Source organism: Mastigoproctus giganteus, chromosome 12 (genome assembly GCF_048544385.1).
Source record: "Mastigoproctus giganteus isolate SK-2022 chromosome 12, ASM4854438v1, whole genome shotgun sequence".
NCBI classification, from domain to species: domain Eukaryota; kingdom Metazoa; phylum Arthropoda; class Arachnida; order Uropygi; family Thelyphonidae; genus Mastigoproctus; species Mastigoproctus giganteus.
The window spans coordinates 17,033,497-17,054,440 of record NC_143586.1 but is presented as its reverse complement, the minus strand read 5'-3'; the positions used below and the strand labels follow the sequence as shown (position 1 = coordinate 17,054,440).

Sequence of the window (20,944 nt, the reverse complement as noted above, 5' to 3'; positions counted from 1 at the left end):
TTACCGGGGGAAATGTTTAGATTGGACTGCAGGAAGTTTTATTTTAGCCAATGAGTTATAAATTACTGGAATAAGTTGGCTACATGGGTGGTAGTGGCTGACAGTTTGGGGAAATTCAAAGGTCATCTGGATAGTACTTTCGTGTCAGGGAAGCAGGGAAGCTTTTACTAATTATTATTATTTATTTATTTATTTTATTTTATTTTTTATTTTTTTGTTAGTTTTATTTGTTTTTTTTTTTTTTTTTTTTTCTTTTTGCCGGTGCAGCATAAGCCATAGGCTTTCTTGCACCATGCAGCCATTACTAATACTAATACTAATAATACTAATACTAAATAGCAGACAGATACAAAATTTTTATTAAGTTGCTTTTGGTAAAATCCATGTAGAATTTAGTGTATGTTAGGCTATTATAAGTAAAGAACGTTCTTATGCTGGCTACATTGTTGGGATAGTGCTGTGAGTGGTGGCTGGTTTAGGGATTCCCTTTCCATTTTTTATAACTGTTTCAACACACATTTAATGGAACTTATCCCCACCACTTTCCTATGCATTGTTGATTTAGTATTTGAAATATCAGTTTACATTAGGGCTTGCATAAAACTGAGAAATTTCAAAACCGAGTTTAACCGAAGTTTACTCTTAAAACCGATTTTCTCAGACTTAGGGGAAATAATTAAAAGCTTATAACACAGGTATTTATTTTATCTTGGGTAGATTGTACAAATCGTAATAAAATCTTTTAAACAAAATCTATCACCTCTTATAGTAAAAAAAATAAAAAACTTAAAATGCTCCAAAAAAGTAACCAGCTTGAGATTATACAAAATTACAAATTATATTCAAATCCTTTGAATCTTCTCTTATAGTAAACAAAAAAATAAGCCCTATAATAATAAATAAATAAAAATAATGTGAAAAAAAACAGCTTGGGGAAATTACTTTACTATTTATTGCTCAGCTTTTTTCTGAAAATGATCCTTTAAAAAACACAGTATATTAAGCATTTTTCCTGAGAGACTTGACCTTATTTTTGTGTTAAAGAGACCAGTGATCGAAAACACTCTCTCAGATTGGACACTTGTTGGTTAAATGGTCAGCAGTGCTCTATAAACTTTCTCCAGCTTTTCACTTCTACTGCTAGTCGCCTCCAAAATTTTAAATTCTTTGCTGATTTCCAGTTTACTCAGATATTTTGAAGGCTCTTCAGTTAATCTCTTTATTACACTATCATACTCTCGCATGAGTGTATCTCCAACATCGGAACTAGATGAGTCTTTGTTTTCTTCTAAAAGAACAGTTCGTTTATTTCAGTTTCTTCATTCAATGCTAAGACTCCTTCGGAATGTTTTGCAAATAATCTCTGATAAATCTCTTCAGCATGCTTTTTCAAAACTTGCTTACTTGGAAAATCAAAAGTTCTTGAAAATGAATCTTCTTCCCTAAACTTTTTGGGGTTGTGTAGATAGCTCAGCAAAGCCACAGTTTGGCAATTTCGTCTTGCATTGTAACGCTGCAAAAGGCTTTGGTGAAACTTTAAAGCAAATGGGTTTTCTGCTGTATCAAGCTTAGCAAGCAGAAATTCTATTGGAGACTCTGCTTTAAGTAAGTCTGTATCTTCTGAGGTTATAGCCTTCAGAATCATTTCAACTGGTCGCAAAGTTTCACATAGCAATTCAAGTGTTTTCCAGTCATCGTCAGACACAGCTTCAGTTGACAGTATTGCACATAGAGCATTTGGAATGCAATTTTTAAATTTCAAAAATCTCCCAATCATATAGAATGTGCTATCCCATCTAGTCTTGCAATCTAATATAAGTTTATATTCTTTCCCATAAAATTTTGCTTTAACAAAACTTTGTAATATGTCATTTTTGGTAGGCGATTTTCGAAAAAGCTTGCAAATTTTTCTGACTTTGTTAATAGTTTGTGCAATATTGGCCATTGGATTGAAGAAATAAATGAGCTTATCGGTAAAGTCGGTTTGATAAAGCATGCCTTGCTGTCTTTCTTCAACTTCTTCTTCATCACTACTTTCTTCATTATTTTCATTTTCTTCATTGTCTTTGGGAGACTCAGAGACTGGCACCATAATTGATTGCTTTTTCATAAAGTACATCTATAACTGACAGATGCAGCCGACCGGGCTAGCCGGGTGGGTAAAGTGCCTGCCTGGCAACCCAAATGTTGCGGGTTTGAATCCTACCTCGGACTTGGATCAGAGTACTGCAAAAACCTAGGGAGGTGCATTATGGCCACAGAAGCCGATGCACCAACAGCGGCAGTTAATTGATTTCTCCATTACTTTAATAAAAGTAGAAGGAATTGCAATGGGATGATAATTGGATGGGAGGGATTTGTCACCCTTTTTAGGAACTGGCTGGATATGAGCAAATTTCCAAGCAAAAGGAAAAACACCTTTGGAATAAGAAAGTGAAAAAAGGCGGCAAAGAACAGGAGTAAGTTCAGGAGCACAGGTTTTGAGAACAAGTGGAGAAATACCATCAGGACCTGGAGCTTTCTTAGCATCAAAATTCGTCAAAATCCTTCTGACATCCATTTAACGGAAGACCACAGGAGGCATTGAATGGAGCTTGTTGGGAATGGTGGGAGGTGTTTTACCAAGATCATTAATACACGAGTTGGAAGAAAAATGGGATAGTAGCAGTTCAGCTTTATCTTTGGCTGAAATGACAACAGAACCATCTGGTTTTTCCCAGAGGTGGGAGCAGAGATGGGCAAAAGTTGTGGCCAATAGCTTTGGCAAGAGACCAGAATGCTCGGCTACCATTAGGCAAGAAGCAAGTTTTCTACTTTTATTCTGTTCAAAATCTAGTTTGGACTGATTAATAACTGCTTTACAGTTGTTGCGAGCCTTGGTGTAGGCAAAAAATGAAACTGAAGTATTGAAAACAAGCGAATTATGATACGCAACGTTCTACTCTTAAACAGCCTTAGCACATTTATTGGAAAACCAAGGTTCAGATAATAGATGAGATTTTAAAGTGGAGTGTGGAATAAAGGATTTCATTTCTACAAGAATAATTTCATTGACATGATCTGAAAAAACGTTGACATCACAAGTTTTGAAACAGTAATCGAACCAAGGAATAGAAGAAAAGAAATTTCACTGGTCATCCCATTTTGCATTCTTTTAATGTCAAACAGCACGAGGTTTGGAATAGCTAAGGCGCCTCCGTAGCCAGGTGGGGAGGAGCAGCAGCAGTGCGTAGCACACACTTCTTGATTAGACCAGAGTTCGAGCCCGTCACCACCAAATACGGAGGATGCAGAAAGGTCAGAGAATGACCACCACATATCCCAGAGCAATATGGCCCTAGTTGCTAATGCTCCTAAAAACCAAATAACAACATTGGAATAGCTATGAGATAAAGGCTCCATTGGAGAAGAGACAATCACGAAGTTGTGATCTGAGGTGCTTAAAGGACACTCACTTTGACCGTACTTAGAAGAGTTGTTTGTGAGAAAAAGATCAAGCGTGTTGGCTGTATGGTTAGGATTGTCCGGTATTCTTGTAGGTAAATGAACAATCTGTGCAAGGTCATTAGTAATTGCAAAAGCTTCAGCATCTTCACAAGCTGAGTCAGTGTGACTAGAAAATGGAAGCCAGCTGGAGTTAGCATTAGCATTAGCATTAGCAGAGGCATATGATGCAAGAAAGCAAGCTTATTCAGCATCAGCCAAAAAAAAAAACAAAAAAAAAAAAAAAAAAAACCCACTCCCATTTCACCCCTCCGTTCGTTCGAAATACCTGTCCAGTTGAGCTTTAAATTTGTTTAGGCTATCAACTTCAACAACCAGTGATGGAAGTCGGTTCCACCAACCAACCACCCGCTGGCCAAAGGCAAATTTCCGCACATCTATCCGACATCCGTCCTTCCTCAATTTGAATTTATGCCCTCTGAGGTGATTATTTTGAGAAAGATGAAGAATCCCATTGGCATTGAGCATGCTCAAACCATTCAAAGCCTTATACACCTCTATCAGATCACCTCGCCGGTGCCTAGTCTCCAGACTCTGTAATTTGCAAAACTTAAGCCTTTCTTCGTAAGAGCAACCCTTTGTTCCATTTACTAATCTTGTTGCCCTTCTCTGTACCCGTTCCAGCAGCTCTACATCCTTCTTGAAATGAGGCCTCCAGACCTGTATACAGTACTCAAGATGTGGCCTTACCATTGCCTTATACAAGGGAATAATCACCTCCTTATCCCTGCTAGAAAAATTCCTGTATATCATTGACAAGACACCATGAGCTACTCTTGCAGCTCGTCTGCACTGCTCAGAGAACTTCATATCTGCCTGCACAATTACCCCCAGGTCCTTTTCATTCTCCACCACTGTCAGTGTAGTACCGCAGAGTTGATACGTTGCTCTGGGGTTACTGTTTCCCATGTGCAGCACTTTACATTTGTCGATGTTAAACCTCATTTGCCACCTCTCAGCCCATCTGTTCAACCTGTCCAGATCCTGTTGCAGCAGCATAGCGTCAGTATTGTCCTTAACGACCCTGCCAACCTTTGTATCATCTGCAAACTTGGACATTAAACTTGATATCCCATCATCAATATCATTCATAAACACCGAAAACAACAACGGACCCAACACTGAACCTTGAGGAACTCCACTAATAACATTAGTCCACGTTGAGCAGTGTCCATTGATTACCACTCTCTGTCTTCTGCCACTCAACCATCCCCTTATCCATAGCAGCAATTTGCCTCCAATGCCACACTGCTCCAATTTGTGCAGCAGTCTTCCATGTGCAACAGTATCAAAAGCCTTTCTAAGATCCAAATATCTAATATCAAAGTTATTCCCTGCATCCAGTTCTTTTGTGACTACATCATAGTATCCAATCAAATTGGTCAGGCAAGACCTGCCCTTAACAAAACCATGCTGCGTCTGAGCTATAACTGAATTCTTGTCTAGATGATCCTGCAGTGCTTCTTTAACCAGTGCCTCCATTAATTTACCTGGAACAGAAGTTAAACTAACAGGTCTATAATTACTTGTGTCAGCCTTTGAACCTCCTTTGTGAATTGGGGTCACATTTGCACATCTCCAGTCCATAGGTACCTCCCCTGAGTCCAAGGAAGCTCTCATAATTATGGCTAAGGGTTTGCTTACTTCCTTTGCTGCCTCCTTTAATATAACTGGATAGATCCCATCCACCCCAGGTGCCTTTTTTATGTTTATCCTCAACAATCTCTCCTCCACTTTCCTCTCAGTTATTACAAAATCATCCAGCTCACTGCCAATGTTTACTTTACCTACATCATTCTCCTTCCTGAATAACTCCTCATGCGTGAATGTAGATGCAAAATACTCGTTTAGATTGTTAGCCACCTGAGCAGGATCCTCAACTGTTGAACCATCAATATCTAGTGGACCAATCTGATTCATCCCTTTCCTTTTCGAGTTCAAGTATGTAAAGAACTCTTTTCTGTTTTTCTTTGCATCCTTTGCCAAGGATTTTTCATAGTCTGCCTTTGCCTGCCTAATCTCCTTTGTGACTTGGTTACAGACCAACTTATATCTATCATAGGCTTCCATGTCACCCATTAATTTGTATGTATCCCATGCATTTTTCTTCTCTGCCACATGTCTCATTAGTTCATCTGACAACCATTTAGGCCTAAACCTTGAACAATATTTCTTAGTTGGTATGTAAAGCCTGGTAGCCTCCAAGATTAGTTCCTTGAATGCTTCCCATTTTGAGTTTGCTGTTGGTAACATCATCAGTTGGTCCCACTGTATAGAATTTAAATACTGTCTCAGACCATCATAGTCGCCTTTACGAAAACAAAAACCCTTCCCTTTACCTCTGATGGTAGTTACCTCCTTGAGTAAATCCCACTTCAACACACTGTGATCACTGCCACCTAGTGGTTCATTTATCTGCAGGTTCTTAATGCATGAAGAATCACTACTGATAATCAGATCAAGAGTATTGCTCCCTCTTGTTGCCTCACGAACATGCTGATGTAGAAAACAATCATCCAATAAATCCACAAAAGCCTTGCTAGTGTGCGAGTGACCAACCCACAAATTCCAGTCAATATCTGGGAAATTAAAGTCCCCCATTATAAGACTCTCTGATTTACTGGCCCACTCTATTTCCCTGTTCAATATCTTATTATACTCATCAGAGTCATTAGGCCTATAGCACACTCCTACTCTCAATTTTGATTTCCCTATGCTTATGTCACACCAAACTGACTCGACGCTGCCCTGTCCATCGATGTCGACTGGCTTCACTTCCTTGGACTTTATGTGTTTCTTAATTAATAGCATGACCCCTCCTCCCCTCCTGTCCTGTCTATCCTTTCTATACACATTGTATTCCCCAAATTCCAGTTCCGCATTACTTATATCTGTGTGACACCACGTCTCCGATATCCCAACAATATCTGCCTTTGATGTTTTGAGCAATACCTCAAATTCATCAAATTTATTTACCAAACTCCTAGCATTGGTGTACACGCAGGTATACATGCACCTGTTTCTATTCTTAGCTACCCTAACAAAACCCATGTGTTTACTTGTACCGCAATGACTACCAGCAGTCTCTGAAATATCCTGCATCCTGTTTTCCAGACTTCTGCTCATTTCAATAGAAGCAGTGCAAGAATCACTTCCACCTCTGCCACTGGCTACTGTTAATCTATTAGTCCTTGTATCCCCCCCAACTAGCAGTTTTCCGACCCACCTAACACTGCCTCGACAGCATCAGCAAAAATTCTTGCACCCTTTCTATTTAAGTGTATCCCATCCCTGTAGAAGCAATCTCTCCTGTTAACAAGTACAGTCCAGGCTGAAAAAAATTCTACCCCTTGAGCCTTGCACAATCCCTCCAGGGCCGAATTGATCGACAAGGCTCTCATCATATACTCCCTCCTATCGTGTCTGGGCAGAATTGCAGACACTTTCAAGTTCAACCCTAATTCACGGCTTTTTTTCAACAGTGACCTGTACTTGCTAAGTAATTCCGCCGGTCTCCTACTCTTAATATCATTAGTGCCAACGTGTACAACTATATCACCTTTTGTGCCCTTAAAAGATGATATCCGCTCTACAACGTCATCAACCTTTGCCCCTGGCAGACATACCCTGGTCCTATTCCACCTATCCTTTTTACAAAGGATGTTCCCCGTTTCCCTGACAATAGAGTCACCAACAACTACTAGTTCCTGTGGGACCAGCGCATTCTGCCTAGGGGGCTGCTTCTGTGTTGCCTGATGACCAAGTGCAAGCTCTGGCGTTGATGTGGGCAGCTGAGAGCTTGATGGGCCCTCAATTTATTTCCTTCGAGGGCATCCACCCTGTCCTTCAAGCTCTCATAAAGGCCCATAACAACGCTGAGTTGTCGCCTGATTTCCTTGCACTCCTTATATCGTGCACACACAAAGACATCCCCCTTGGAAAATTACCTCACTGTTAGGAAAGTTGGACTGGAGAAAGTCAAGTTGCAAAGAGTTCCAAGTGATTGATGGAGTTGGGAGAACGGTTGAGACAACAGATGAATTTGACACAATGAGGTAGAGAGATTTTAAGCCAGAGAAAATAGATTCCAAATTACCAGTCTCTGACAGGGAATATCGGAACGGACATATGCACAATACCACCTTTTGAGGCAAAAGGAATCATTCAGCGAATAATTTGGACAACCAAGATGAGCAGTAGTTGAATCAACCGATAACTGAGATTCTGTCAGAAAAAGTACATGGGGTTTGGCAGACTGCAAGTGGAAATGGACATCATTGAGATTAGAATTGAGACCACGTATATTTGTGAAATGAACTAGGTAGTGTTTGGGAGGTTTAGATCTTTTTGCAGATAAGCTTACTCTATTGGTTTGACAATTCGTGGTGTATTCAATAGTAAGAAAAAGTGGAGGGGGACATGCTGTATGAAGTAATGAAATTTTTGGATATGGCGTACACATGGTAAGAATATACCCGGATCCATGACATAACATGGCCTCAACAACCCCCCCCCCCCCCCGCATACACACTACTTGGACTCCCTCCAGTCACTATTTGGCAGAATGGCACCTCCGTAGCCAGGTGGGCAGGAGCAGCAGTGCGTAGCACATGCTTCTTGATTAGACCGAGTTCGAGCCCGTGACCACCAAAAATGGAGGATGCGGAAAGGTCAGGGAATGACCACCACATATCCCCGGAGCAATATGGCCTTAGTTGCTAATGCTCATAAAAAAAAATAAATAAAAAAAAACCAAAACCAATCTGGCAGAATAGAGGTAGCAAGATTATATACTAGCTGATTTGGAAGCCTCCTAAAGAGTTACCAATAGGCTCAGTCCGGTGTACTAACTAGCAGCCGGCCTGCGAACACCGTATTAGAGATGTACCCTCGAAATGTAAGGCAGATTGGGTCTCGCCATGATGTTCATCATAACCTCAAAAGTCATCAGTCATACTGCATGATGGAAGAGATGGGGAAGGGTTGACCAGAACTTAGCTCTGGAGACTAAACATGGGTTCCACCACTTCAAGCCTCCAATAAGCAAAGTGGTGGTATTTCCCCGGTTGATGAGAGTCATCTACCACCTAGAAATGTATGGTTTATTTATGTATTCTTTTGTTTAATTGGTCAATATATGAGGCATGGATGGGATGAGGAAATGTTTCAGTCTATTGTTTCTACTTTTTAAGCCACATTTAGTATTAATTGATCGTTTCCTTGTAGAAGTTGTTTATTTTTGATCCACAGTGCTTTTGTAAGTGACATAGGCTATGAGAGTTAAATAAAAATGGTTTATATTTTATTATTTCATTCTTTGTATTTATTCAGCCCGTCAGCAATCATGTCAAATGCTAAAAAGAAAGAGTGCCAACAGTATATGGATGAATATCCAGCTTATGGTTTTATTGAAAGCCCATTCGATTCAAGACACCCATGTGTCTTATGTGTAATAGTTCTTTTTCAAATGAGGCTATGAAACCAAGTCTTTTAGTTCACTTAAAAAGGAACCATCCTGATAAAGTTGGTAAACATATCAAATATTTTAAAAATTTAAACCATAATTTTGAAAAAATGTAACATTTGTTACTTCCTTATTTAAGAAGAACACACAAACAAATTACGATGGAATGATTGCGTCTTATAAATTGCTGAAATCATTGCAAAAACTGGTAGTGCTCATACAGTTGCTGAGACTGTTATATGACTCGCATTAGAGATTGCAATTTCAACAGTGATGCATCAAAATCCTTCCAGTATTTTAAAAGCATTGCCATTGAGCAATGATTCAATTCGAAGACAAATCGTTGAGATGTCAGTTAACATTGAAGAGCCGCTAATTGGCAAACTAAAAAAGAGAAAATTTTCTATTCAGATTGATGAATCAACAGTTACTGACAGTAATGCCCTTCTAATGACATACGTTTGTCATTTCGATGATGATTGTAAATTGCAAGAAGAGATGTTTATAAAATCTATAGAAACTGACTGTATTGGAGCATCCATTTTTGCTGATGTAAAAACATCGTTTGATGAAAAACAAGTACCATTGGAAAATTTTGTATTCTGTGCCACTGATGGTGCTACTTCCATGGTTGGAAGACAAAGGTTTTATAGCCCACCTAAAGGAAATATGTCCCGAAGTTCTTACAATGCATTGTGCCCCGACATCATGTGGTTGCAAAAAATATTAGTCCAGTTCTTTATCAATCTCTCAGTATATTTTTTAAAACCATCAATAAAATAAAGTCACAGCAAATATGATAGTCTTTTCAGAAAATTTTGTGTTGATAATGAAGAAGTATGTGAGGCTTCTTTTACATACAGAAGCCAGATGGCTTTCTAAAGGAATATGTCTAACAAGATCTGTAAAACTTTTTTTGATACGATAATCAGTTTTGTTAGAAAGCAAAGGAGATCAGCAAACAGAAAAACAACATATACTATATGGCTTAGGTTTTTTGAAAACTTAATGAAGTATCACTTCGACTTCAAGGGAAATTAATTATGGTGATAGACTGCAAATGCATATTAAAAGCCTTCACTGAAATACTGGAACTATTTGAAAGCAATTTAATGAGAAAACAATTTCATGGTATGCAAGAGTTACCTGAAATCAATGAATCTCTCACCGAGATTGATCTTAAGAATTATTCAGATCATTTGTGTTCTTTAAAAGGTGAAATGAAAAGATTTTTCAGATTTATTTTCTTTTGAAGTGAAGCCATGGATGTTAGATCCAATTGGATGTGGTGCCCAGTCTGCTAGTGAAGAAATTCAAGAAAAACTCATTGAATTAAAATGTAACGAGTAATGCAAATATAAATTCAAAAAAGTGGAATGGCTGAGTTGTGGGGATTAAAACAACTAAACTCCTTGTCTCCATATTTTGGCAATAAATCAGCATACACCAACCATAAGAATTAGTATTTTACTGTAACTAAAATATTATTTTATTTTAGTTACAGTAAAATGGCTCAAGGATTGTCTGGCGGAGCATGCAAATGCTATAAAAACTGCTGATTACAATAAGTCTGCTGTGGCCGAACATTTTTGGGAGAAGCAGCATCAAATCTTCCCAGAGGATGCGGTTATTGTGGATCGAGCGCATGGGTTCTGGAACCATAAATGGCTCGAGAGCTTTCGAATCTGTTCATCCGACCACAATATTATGAATAGGGACAGAGGGATGCGTATGCATCCTCTGTTTGAAACTATCATCCTAAGTACAGATGAACGGTTTTGCTTGACACGTTCCCGAGCTGTTTCCGCTTCCAGTTCAGACCATGTGCTGACTGCACCACGTGTATAAGTACCATGAGCCTGTTATATATGGACGTGCTGCAGGAAGTTTTGTTACTGCTGAGGAAGGAAGCCGATGCTTCTGAAAGCTCCAGAGATTTTATCGCTTTTATCTCTTTTAATCCAGTTTATTTTAGTGTATTTTGTCACAAGGATTTTATCACAGTTTTAATGTATTTTTCACATGTACATAATTTAATTTAATTTAATATAATATCAGTTTTTGTAAATTTTTATTTTATTTTAATTTGTAAATATTTTAGTTACAGTAAAATACTAATTCTTATGGTTGGTGTATGTGCTGATTTATTGCCAAAATATGAATTTGAACAACCTCAGAGGCCTTTTTCAGGATATTCTTGTCTCCAAACAGGTTTTTCTATGAGGTTGGGAAAATTCATGTTGAAAAATTATACTTCACACCAACCAGCAATTGTAATTTTTACTGCAAACTAAAATACATGCAATAGATAAAACTGTAAAAACAGATGTATTTACAATAAATATGAAATGATGGTTAAAATATGACTAAAATGGAAGTTAAAATAATATTAAAATATAAGATAAAAGTGCTAAAAACTGTAGCTTTCGGAGACGACAGACTCCTTTCTCAACAGTGTGCTTCTGTTGTACGACAACATCCTTAAATAGCAGGCCCACGGCACTCGTCACAGTTCCACAAAAATACGGTTGGAATTCCCCACCTGCGTACTGGAACTGGAAATGGCTCGGGAGCGCGCCACTAAAAACCGATCATCTCGTTCAAGAATGACGGCTTCAAGGAGGGGATGCATATGGACACCCCTATCAAGGAAGTTGATGGTGTTACCGCTAGCCGCCCCAATGCGCAGGCTCTCAAGCCATTTACGGTCCCAGAACCTGGTCAGTGATGACCGCAGCTTCAGGGGAGATCTGGTGCTGCCTCTCCCAAAAATGCTCCACCACAGCAGACTTCCCATAATTTGCCGTTCTTATAGCACTCATGTGCTCACCCAGACATTCTTTAGTCGTCGCCCCGTCTCACCAACATAACAAACCCCACCATCCGGGCACTTCATTTCATATACCACCCCACTGCTAACTTCTTTTGATATGGCGTCTTTAACTTGTGATATCACTGTATGCAACCTCCGTCCCGGAAGTTGCACACAGCGTCGTATCTGGCACCCACGGACTGTACGTGCAATGCGTTCAGTAAGGCCCGGATATTAAGGAATGTATGCAGTGATCACAGGGGTGGGCGACTCACTATGCGTGGACTCTACCCCTCTAATGAATTTATCCAAAATCCTCTGGGGATAGCCACATTTCTTGAGGTCTGCTGTGACTAATAATTTCTCTCTCTTTATCCTCAGGGGTACTGCAGTGGGACCCAACCCTATCTATTAGGGCCTTAACTACACTGTTCTTGTGTTGGCTGGTTTGTGCCGAGCTATAATGGGTATATTGTCCCTGGCACATGGGTTTCCTGAAAATATTAGTCTTAAGCCTACAACCTTCTCTGATCACCAACACATCAAGAAATGGGAAGGATCCCTCTGCCTCCACCTCCGAGGTAAATTGAATGAAAGGGGAGAAGCTGTTAAGCACTTAAAGTATTTGATCTTCCTTCCCCTTCTGTATTACGTTAAAAGTATCATCCACGTATCTTTTCCATTTACGTATGGGAAATTCCAAACCGTCAAAGATTCTAACTTCCAATTCTTCCATGGCTAAATTAGCCACAATAGCACTAATGGGGGAACCCATGGCCGTGCCATGAATCTGCCTATACATAACGTCTTGGAAGACCAAGGTGGTAGTGGACAGGCATAACTCCACACCTTCACAAATATCATTGATACTTAACAAAGACCTGGTATTTAAAGCCGCATCCTTTTCCAAAGCCCTTCTAACACATTGAACTCCAAACCTAATAGGAATACATGTGAACAGGGAAATAACATCAAAAGAAATCATAAATCTCATTTTCACTTTTATAAAACCTACAAAGTCTTTACTATCTTTAATGACAAAACTAGACATCCCACTATAGGTGCAATTAGTCTGGCAAGATATCCTGATAAAGCATAGATAGGACTACCTATAAATGATACGATTGGTCTAAGCGGGATACCCACTTTGTGTATCTTCGGAAGTCCATAAAACCTGAGTAAACAACAACCTGCGGCATGTAGGGACCAAAAAACCTCCCTAGTTATCCTACCTAACTTATGCCAGTGCTGAATAATACTATTCACCTGCTGCTCCAAGCTGACTAACGGATTTCTTCAAATAACTTTATACGTGATGGTGTCCTAGTTCTAGGGCTTTTTTACAATACTCCTCTTTATCCAAAATAACTGTGGATCTCCCTTTATCCACCGGTAAGACTACGATTTTATCATCCTGTTTGAGTTCACGCAAGGCATGTCTATAGTTGACACTAAGGTTGGAGGGGGCCACCCTGGCATAACTCAAGATAGCCGAAGTCCTGATACGTATTTCGTTAGCCTGGGTCTCCGACAACTTGCTAATGGCTCTCTCAATGCCATGGCTATTTCAGCAATAGGTGGTTTACTAGGCATCAAAGCAAACCTAGTACCTAAGCTTAGTACCCCCCTCCTGTTCCTTAGAAAGCCGCTTACTACTCAGGTTACAAATAAAATTAGCACTATCATTGTCATTATGTGTAATAGCTGCCTCTTCCAATAACCTATTAAATTTGTTAATTTGCCTCTGCTTATAAATGTTCAAAACTCTAATTGTTTTATCCAGCACTAACCTGATTACCAATGAACAAGAGACACCACACTGTTGATACATTCTAGGACCAGGCCCATACGCCTTCTAGTGTACCTCAAATCATTATGCAGTTTGCATATCCAAATATCTAGTATCCTTTTCTGGTACCAGTTGGTAGCATTAACTAGACGATCATCATCAAATGGCATTTTAATACGGAATCCCCATGGAACGAGTCTATGTGCTTTACATCAGTATGCAAATCTTAAATGCTGTTTCTGTATGGCCTCCGTCATGCTATATTTCTCAAATTCATGGACTTGGCGTAACACAGTATGGCCATAACTATAACTATTAAAAATGTCTCCAAACAGGCCTACGAGGGAGAGAAATAAAAGAGAGAGAAATTATTAGAGTCACAGCAGACCTCAAGAAATGTGGCTATCCCCAGAGGATTTTGGATAAATTCATTAGAGGGATAGTGAGTCACCCACCCCTGTGATCACTTCATACATTCCTTACTATCCGAGCCTTACTGAAATGCATCGCACTTACAGTCCATGGGTGCCAGATACGCTGTGTGCAGCTTCCGGGACAGAGGTTGCACACAGTGATATTACAAGTTAAAAACTTCATATCAAAAGAAGTTAGCAGTGGGGTGGTATATGAAATTAAGTGCCCAGATTGTGGGGTTTATGTTGGTGAGATGGGGCGACGACTCAAAAGAACGTCTGGGTGAGCACATAAGTGCAATAAGAACAGCAAATTATGCGAAGTCTGCTGTGGTGGAGCATTTTTGGGAGAGGCAACGCCAGATCTCCCCTGAAGCTGCGGTCATCACTGACCGGGTTCTGGGACCGTAAATGGCTTGAGAGCCTGCGCATCGGGGCGGCTAGCGGTAACACCATCAACTTCCTTGATAGGGGTGTCCGTATGCATCCCCTCCTTGAAGCCGTCGTTCTTGAACGAGATGATCGGTTTTTAGTGGCGTGCTCCCGAGCCAGTTCCGGTATGCAGGTGAGAAATTCCAACCATATTCCTGTGGAACCATGTGATGAGTGCCGTGGGCCTGCTATTTAAGGATGTTGTCGTACAACAGAAGCACACTGTTGAGAAAGGAGTCTGTCGTCTACGAAAGCTACAGTTTTTAGCGCTTTTATCACTATTATATTTTAATATTATTTTAACTTCCATTTTAGTCATATTTTAACCGTCATTTCATATTTATTGTAAATACATCTGTTTTTACAGTTTTATCTATTGCATATATTTTAGTTTACACTAAAAATTACAATTGCTGGTTGGTGTGAAGTATAATTTTTCAAAACTAAACTTCTTAATCATTCTTATCTTTATCTGAAATTGCCAAAGTACTTCTTTGTTTTCCAACGTCTTATATGGTTGAAAGCAGTTTTAGTTCAGTAAATAAAATATTAAAAAAGGAAAGAAACAGAATTTATATATGTTCAAGAGGAGACATTAGAATTAAACTTACTAATATCATACCAAACATTGAACTTTTAGCTAAGAAGCATCAGGCTCAGAGATCCCATTGAATAAAAAGAGCAAGTATATAGTATTTTCTTGATTAAAATTTCCTGTGTGGTGATTAGGAAAAAAAATTGTCTAAAAAGGCCCTTTAGGGGGTGATAATTAAAAAAAGGTTGAGAAACACTGCTCTAGTGGGATCCTTAAATAAAGGAAAGGAAAACTTAAAATTTTAAATATCTGCTAGAATTGCATCACTCAGAGTTTTACTATTTACTTTCAATATATAGTATGAATTAGTTTTCAATTGTAAAATAAAAATAATAATATATAATCTTAAAGAAATTCTTTTTTGGTATCATGTTTATATACAGAGTCTGCTGTATGCTCATTCCTATACTAATTTTCTGTAGAGGCTTTGGCTTTGTTTTTGCTCATTTCATGTTGGAAGTAAGGTAAATGTAAAATATATTTTTTTAGAATAATGAATAAAATTATAAAGTTTCAACTACTATTTGCCTTTTATCCCAAAAGAAGCTAAATGATGTATACAAAATAAATCTCGTGCCTGTTCTTGGGTTTTTTTCCATTCAACTAAAGTTTTACAATTTTAATTTTAACCCTCATTAGATGGTTAAATTTAAATTTTCAATGATATATTAACAATTTTTTTTAACAAAATTAAATCTTTTTAACATTTTTATTTTTAATAAATTAAATCTCTTTATTTAGGTTTTAGTTCCAGAATTTGTAAATGTAGAAGTTCCTTCATATAGATCCTCTGGTTCTACAATATTTATTTATTCAGTGGGCATTACCAAACAATCTCAAATAAATCTACCTGTTCATATGAGGTATCAGTACCCACAAAAGTGCTATGATCCACATTCTTCTAGCAGTCCATATGTGCAAATACGTATATTCAATCCATCCCTGGCTGTGAGATGGCATGGGTCAAGTATGTTTGTTGTTTTTTTTTTTTTTTTTTTTTTTTCATATTTAACATATTTTTAGTTTTATTACTTAAAATGATATTTTTAATGATTGGATAATAGATAAGTTAGTAGTCTTCAGCCTTTCTTAAATTGCCTCATTGAAATGACATTATTTTTATATAAATTGCATATATTAATGTTTTATGGCCTTTCTAAAATTATGCTTTAACTCGATGACTAAAGACTACCATCTGATTTTGCTAGCCTAATTTGTCTGATTTTCTTCTACTCAAATCAGATTTATATTTTTTTTGGATTATAGACAGATTACACCACTCTGCATGGTTTTTATGTTTGTGAACTAATGGCTGTTTTTAACTTAGTTTTCAGAAATGTTATTTCCTTTTTCACAAATCACTTAAGTTGATGTCACGAGTTGCATTATTGAATGTAATACGTTATGAATAAATGCTGGGAATTTGTAAACTAAATTTCACATGTTGGCAACATTGTCTTCGGTCATTTGTTTCTTGACCTTGAGCAGCTTTATCAGTGTGAGCTCAGTTTATTCTTGAGCTTATTGTGTTAAACTTGTGCTAAAAAGTGAGTAAAATATCTTCAAACAAGTGTTTGAGCAATCTGAACTTATTTTGTTATACTCATAGAAGTTATGTAGTCCTCATGCAAAGACAAGATATTACAGAATTTGTAAAAAATGTGTATTGTGCTTATTTTGGAGTGAAACTTGGTAACCAAAATATAATGGGCTCCACATAAAGTTTGCTGAATCTATGTTAAAAAATGGTAAAAAAGAAGGCTATGCCATTTGCAATTCCCATAATTTGGTGAGGCCTACAAACTACTGAAAATGAAAAATGAAAAAGACCTGGGAGTAATTGTGCAGTCAGATATGAAGTTTTCTGAGCAATGTAGACAGGCTGCTAGGGCAGGTCATGGGGTTTTGTCAATGATATATAGGAATTTTGCTAGCAGGGAAAAGGAGGTGATTGTCCCTCTGTATAAGGCAATGGTCAGGCCACGTCTTGAGTACTGCGTACAGGTCTGGAGGCCTCATTTTAGGAAGGATGTAGATTTGCTTGAGCGTGTACAGAGAAGAGCAACACGATTGGTGAGGGGAATGAAGGGATCCTCTTACGAAGAGAGGCTTAAGTTCTGCAAATTGCAGTGGCTGGAGACTAGGCACCTGCGCGGTGATCTGATTGAGGTCTATAAGGCCTTGAATGGGTTGAGCACGCTGAATTCTGATGGGATCCTCCCACTTGTTCAGAATACGAACCTACGGGGACATAAGTTCAAATTAAGAAAGGATAGATGTAGAATAGATGTGCGGAAATTTGCCTTTAGCCAGCGGGTGGTTAATTGCTGGAACAAACTTCCATCTGTCGTTGTGGAAGTTGATAGGTTAAATAAATTTAAGGAGGAACTGGACAGGCAATTGGAGGGTATGGTGTGATTTTTTTTTTTTTTTTTTTTTGGCTGATGCTGCATAAGCTCCTACACTGCTTTCTTGCATCAAGTGCCACTACTACTACTACTACTACTGTAATGACTATGATTACTTTTGCTTAGTTAATGCAGAGGGATGAAATGCAAAGAGTAAGAAGGGCATTGTGTTTCTTAATATTCCATCTGCCATTAGACCAGTCCCACATGGAGCTAACCTGCTCATTCCATGCCCTTCACTTATATTGGAGGATGTAGCAGCAGACAGTGCTGAAAGCAAAGCCTCTGAAGGTGAAACTAAAGTCTACATGCCTAGTCCAGCCCTCAACTGTTTTCACAGCATGAACTCAATGATCTGGTAAGAGATTTAAATTTTACTAAAGGAATCTGCAGAACTCCTTGGTTCTAAACTTAAGTCAAATAATTGTCTAGCACGTGGGATGTTTCTCTCATGGTAAAGACAGAAAATGAGAACTAGTCCCCTACTTTTCTGAGTTTTTTTTGCAGTAATATAAATGACTTAATGAATTATTTATGAATTAGCTGCAATCCTACCCAGTGGAGACTTTTTATTGACTTGTCAAAGAGTTTCAAAGGTGTGTTGCTCTGCACTGGAAATAAATATGGGTAAATTCCAGTAGCTCAGTCTGTGCATAAATATTAAGTAGGAAGAAGATGGTTTGTTCTGACTTTAAAGCAATACAGTCAGTCCTCGTATAACGTGTGTTTACACTACACAAATTCGATCATACACGATTTATAAATAGGGAAACAATATCGTATATAACACGAAGCGAATTCGCTTATACACGATTCAGCTTTGTGTTTACAAGAAATGGCAGTCGAATGTGGAATCACCCCAACTGAATGCAACACGATAGCAATGAAGAGAAGGTTCTGAAAATGTATTTGTTTTTTATATCAGTGAAGGGGAAACGCTTTTCGCCATAATAATGTAAAAACCCACACAATTCCAGCTATCGGTATTATCGCAAATGCAATTAGATCGAGTTTCCTACCAGTTTATAACAGATTTCACTAGCAGAAATGCAGCTGGAAATAGTTTTTATTGTTTTATGGTAGTAACCACCAGAAATGTGCTTTAGTAAAATGTGAGCTAGTGAAGTGTTCATAGTGTGTCTCTGCATTTATGGTGTTGTTTATTTAGTTGCTACACACGCGCATCTTTGTTTATGTGTATCAAACGTGCCTCCTCATTTTGTAATTGTGCTTTATTCCCTAAAAATGAGTAAAATACTTAAAAAGGTGTGAAAAGAAAGCGTCCTGGTGAAGACACTACAGATTCAGAGAGAAAAAGAAAAGCAATATCGATAAACAGAGGCGGACTGGGTCAAAATTCTTACCCGGGAAAATTTGTAGCAGCCTCATACTAGCGTTTATGGCCAAAATCACACTGGCCCACCGGGGTTTCCCCGGTAAGACTTATGGCCAGTCTGCCTCTGTTGATAAAGAGAAAAAATATGAAATTGTGAAACACTGAGCGAAATTAAGACCATGTGATATTGCACGTGCTACTGGCCTAAATGAGGCAAAGCCGAGAATTAGAAAGAATGCAGAGAAAATAAAAACAACTTTCATAGCAGGAACAACTCAAAGTGTAATTAAAATCCATTAGATTAAGACACAAAGAATTGGAAGAGATGGAATGGCTGTCATCTGTTTGGATAAAAAATCAAACAAAAATATAAGTTTGCTTATGATAGAAGCAAAAGCATTAGCAATATTTTATTATGTAATAGTCGTAATAAAATACGTAAGTATTTTATTATGATAATTTATTGTGTTTGGTAATGTTTTGGTTACAAATGTGTGTTCAATCTTGGGTGGTCGGCACCTAACCCTATTTTTCCTATAGGGCCTGTTATTTATATTGCACTATTTTGCATTGCACGGGGATTTCTAGGAACACAACTATCGTGCTATACGAGGACTGACTGTAGGCATATTACTTGGACAGCAATCTGGCTACACAAAAATACCTTACCTTTTGTGTGAGTGGGACAGTCAGAGAAGGAGTAAGCACTGGGATGTCAAGGTCTGTCTAAAGAGGGGCAGCTTGCTGCCTGGATCAAAGAACATGGTTCATGAACCTCTGGTAGACCTCAGAACTCTCCTCCTTGCACATCAAAAACTGGGTTTGATGAAACAGTTTGTGAACGCTTTACCTCGGGAAGGTCCCTGCTTCAACTACCTTTGTACTAAATTCCCATCGATCACCCAAAAGAAGCTAAAACAAGGTATTTTTGTTGTACCTCAAATTTGCAAACTGATGAGGGACAAAAATTTTGAGGGAACTGAATAAAAGAGAAAAAAAGGTATTGATTAGCTTCAGGTATGTTGTTGAATTTCTTAGAGAACAACAAGGATCCAGATTACAAGAAATATAGTTGACAATATGTTGGCAAACTTCAAGAAGCTGGGCTGTAACATGAGTGTTGAGGTACACTTTTAGGAAGTGTACTTTTAGGAAGTGTTAGTGAAGAACAGAGTGAGAGGTTTCACCAGGACATTAAAGACATGGAGATGAGATACTAGGGGAGTTGGAATGTCAACATGATGGCTGACTATTGCTGGATGCTGAAGGGGGACAGTAAAGTAGAAGGATCTGCAAGAAAAGAGAAGAAATTTTCACCCATTGTAGATCAGTATTTAAAACAAAAAAAGTGTTTAGTGGATTTTTTCCCCACCTCCTTTTTCTTGTTTATGCTTCAGCACGACCACCAGGTCAGTGGAGTTTACAATAAATCATCAATACAAACATTTATCATATTCAGCAGTCACGACGGGCTTGAACCCCGGTCCACTCAAAGAGCACATGCTATTGCACTCTCGCTTCTGACTGCTCGGCTACACCAGGCCTAAAAAAAAATGTTCTTGTTTATACTCTGGCACAGCCACCAGGTCAGTGGAGTTTACAGTAAATCGTCAATATAAAAATTAATTGTATTCAGCAGTCAAGGGCTTCAAGCTCCAGTCCATTTAAAGAGCAAGTGCTACTGCACTCTCGCACTGACCACTCGGCTATGTCAACATGTATTTAAACATAAAAGTCTGGCAAAAGTAGCATTTTGTTATAATTTCAGTGTATGAATTCTGCCAAAATTATGAACAATCAAATTTTCTTTCATGATTTTTGAAGAAACTGACATGAAACCTAACAAATGGAAGTCATTTTTGATATTGGCATTAGAAAATAATTCAGAAACACCCTTTCTGAATCATTTGAATTGAAAACAGTGAATTATTTTCAAAATGCCGAACAGTGTTATCTTTACACAGGTTCCCACAGCAGGGAGGGAGGCTGTTTTACAGTGTGCTCAAAAGCACAGTGATTGTGATCACTCTTCTTCTTCTGTGCCATATGGAAAAGGCCCGGAGTCAAATCCATGTGAATTGGGAGAATTTTTTGTTGTTGTTGTTGTGTGTGTGTTTTTTTCTCATATAGTTTCATAATTTTGCTGCATAAGAAAGGAAATAAATCAGAAATTGGAAATTATAGACCAATT

The 20,944-nt window shown here is 38.3% G+C and overlaps 1 protein-coding gene across 1 annotated transcript in view; it reads left to right on the top strand.

Moving 5' to 3' along the window:
• The window catches only part of PIG-X (Phosphatidylinositol glycan anchor biosynthesis class X), a 58,617-nt gene that overhangs the window by 24,482 nt on the left and 13,191 nt on the right, over positions 1-20,944 (top strand). Inside the window, exon 4 of the mRNA XM_090386631.1 lies at positions 15,751-15,976. Coding sequence (XP_090242757.1) covers positions 15,751-15,976 — 226 coding nt within the window. The remainder of the gene's footprint in view (positions 1-15,750; positions 15,977-20,944) is intronic.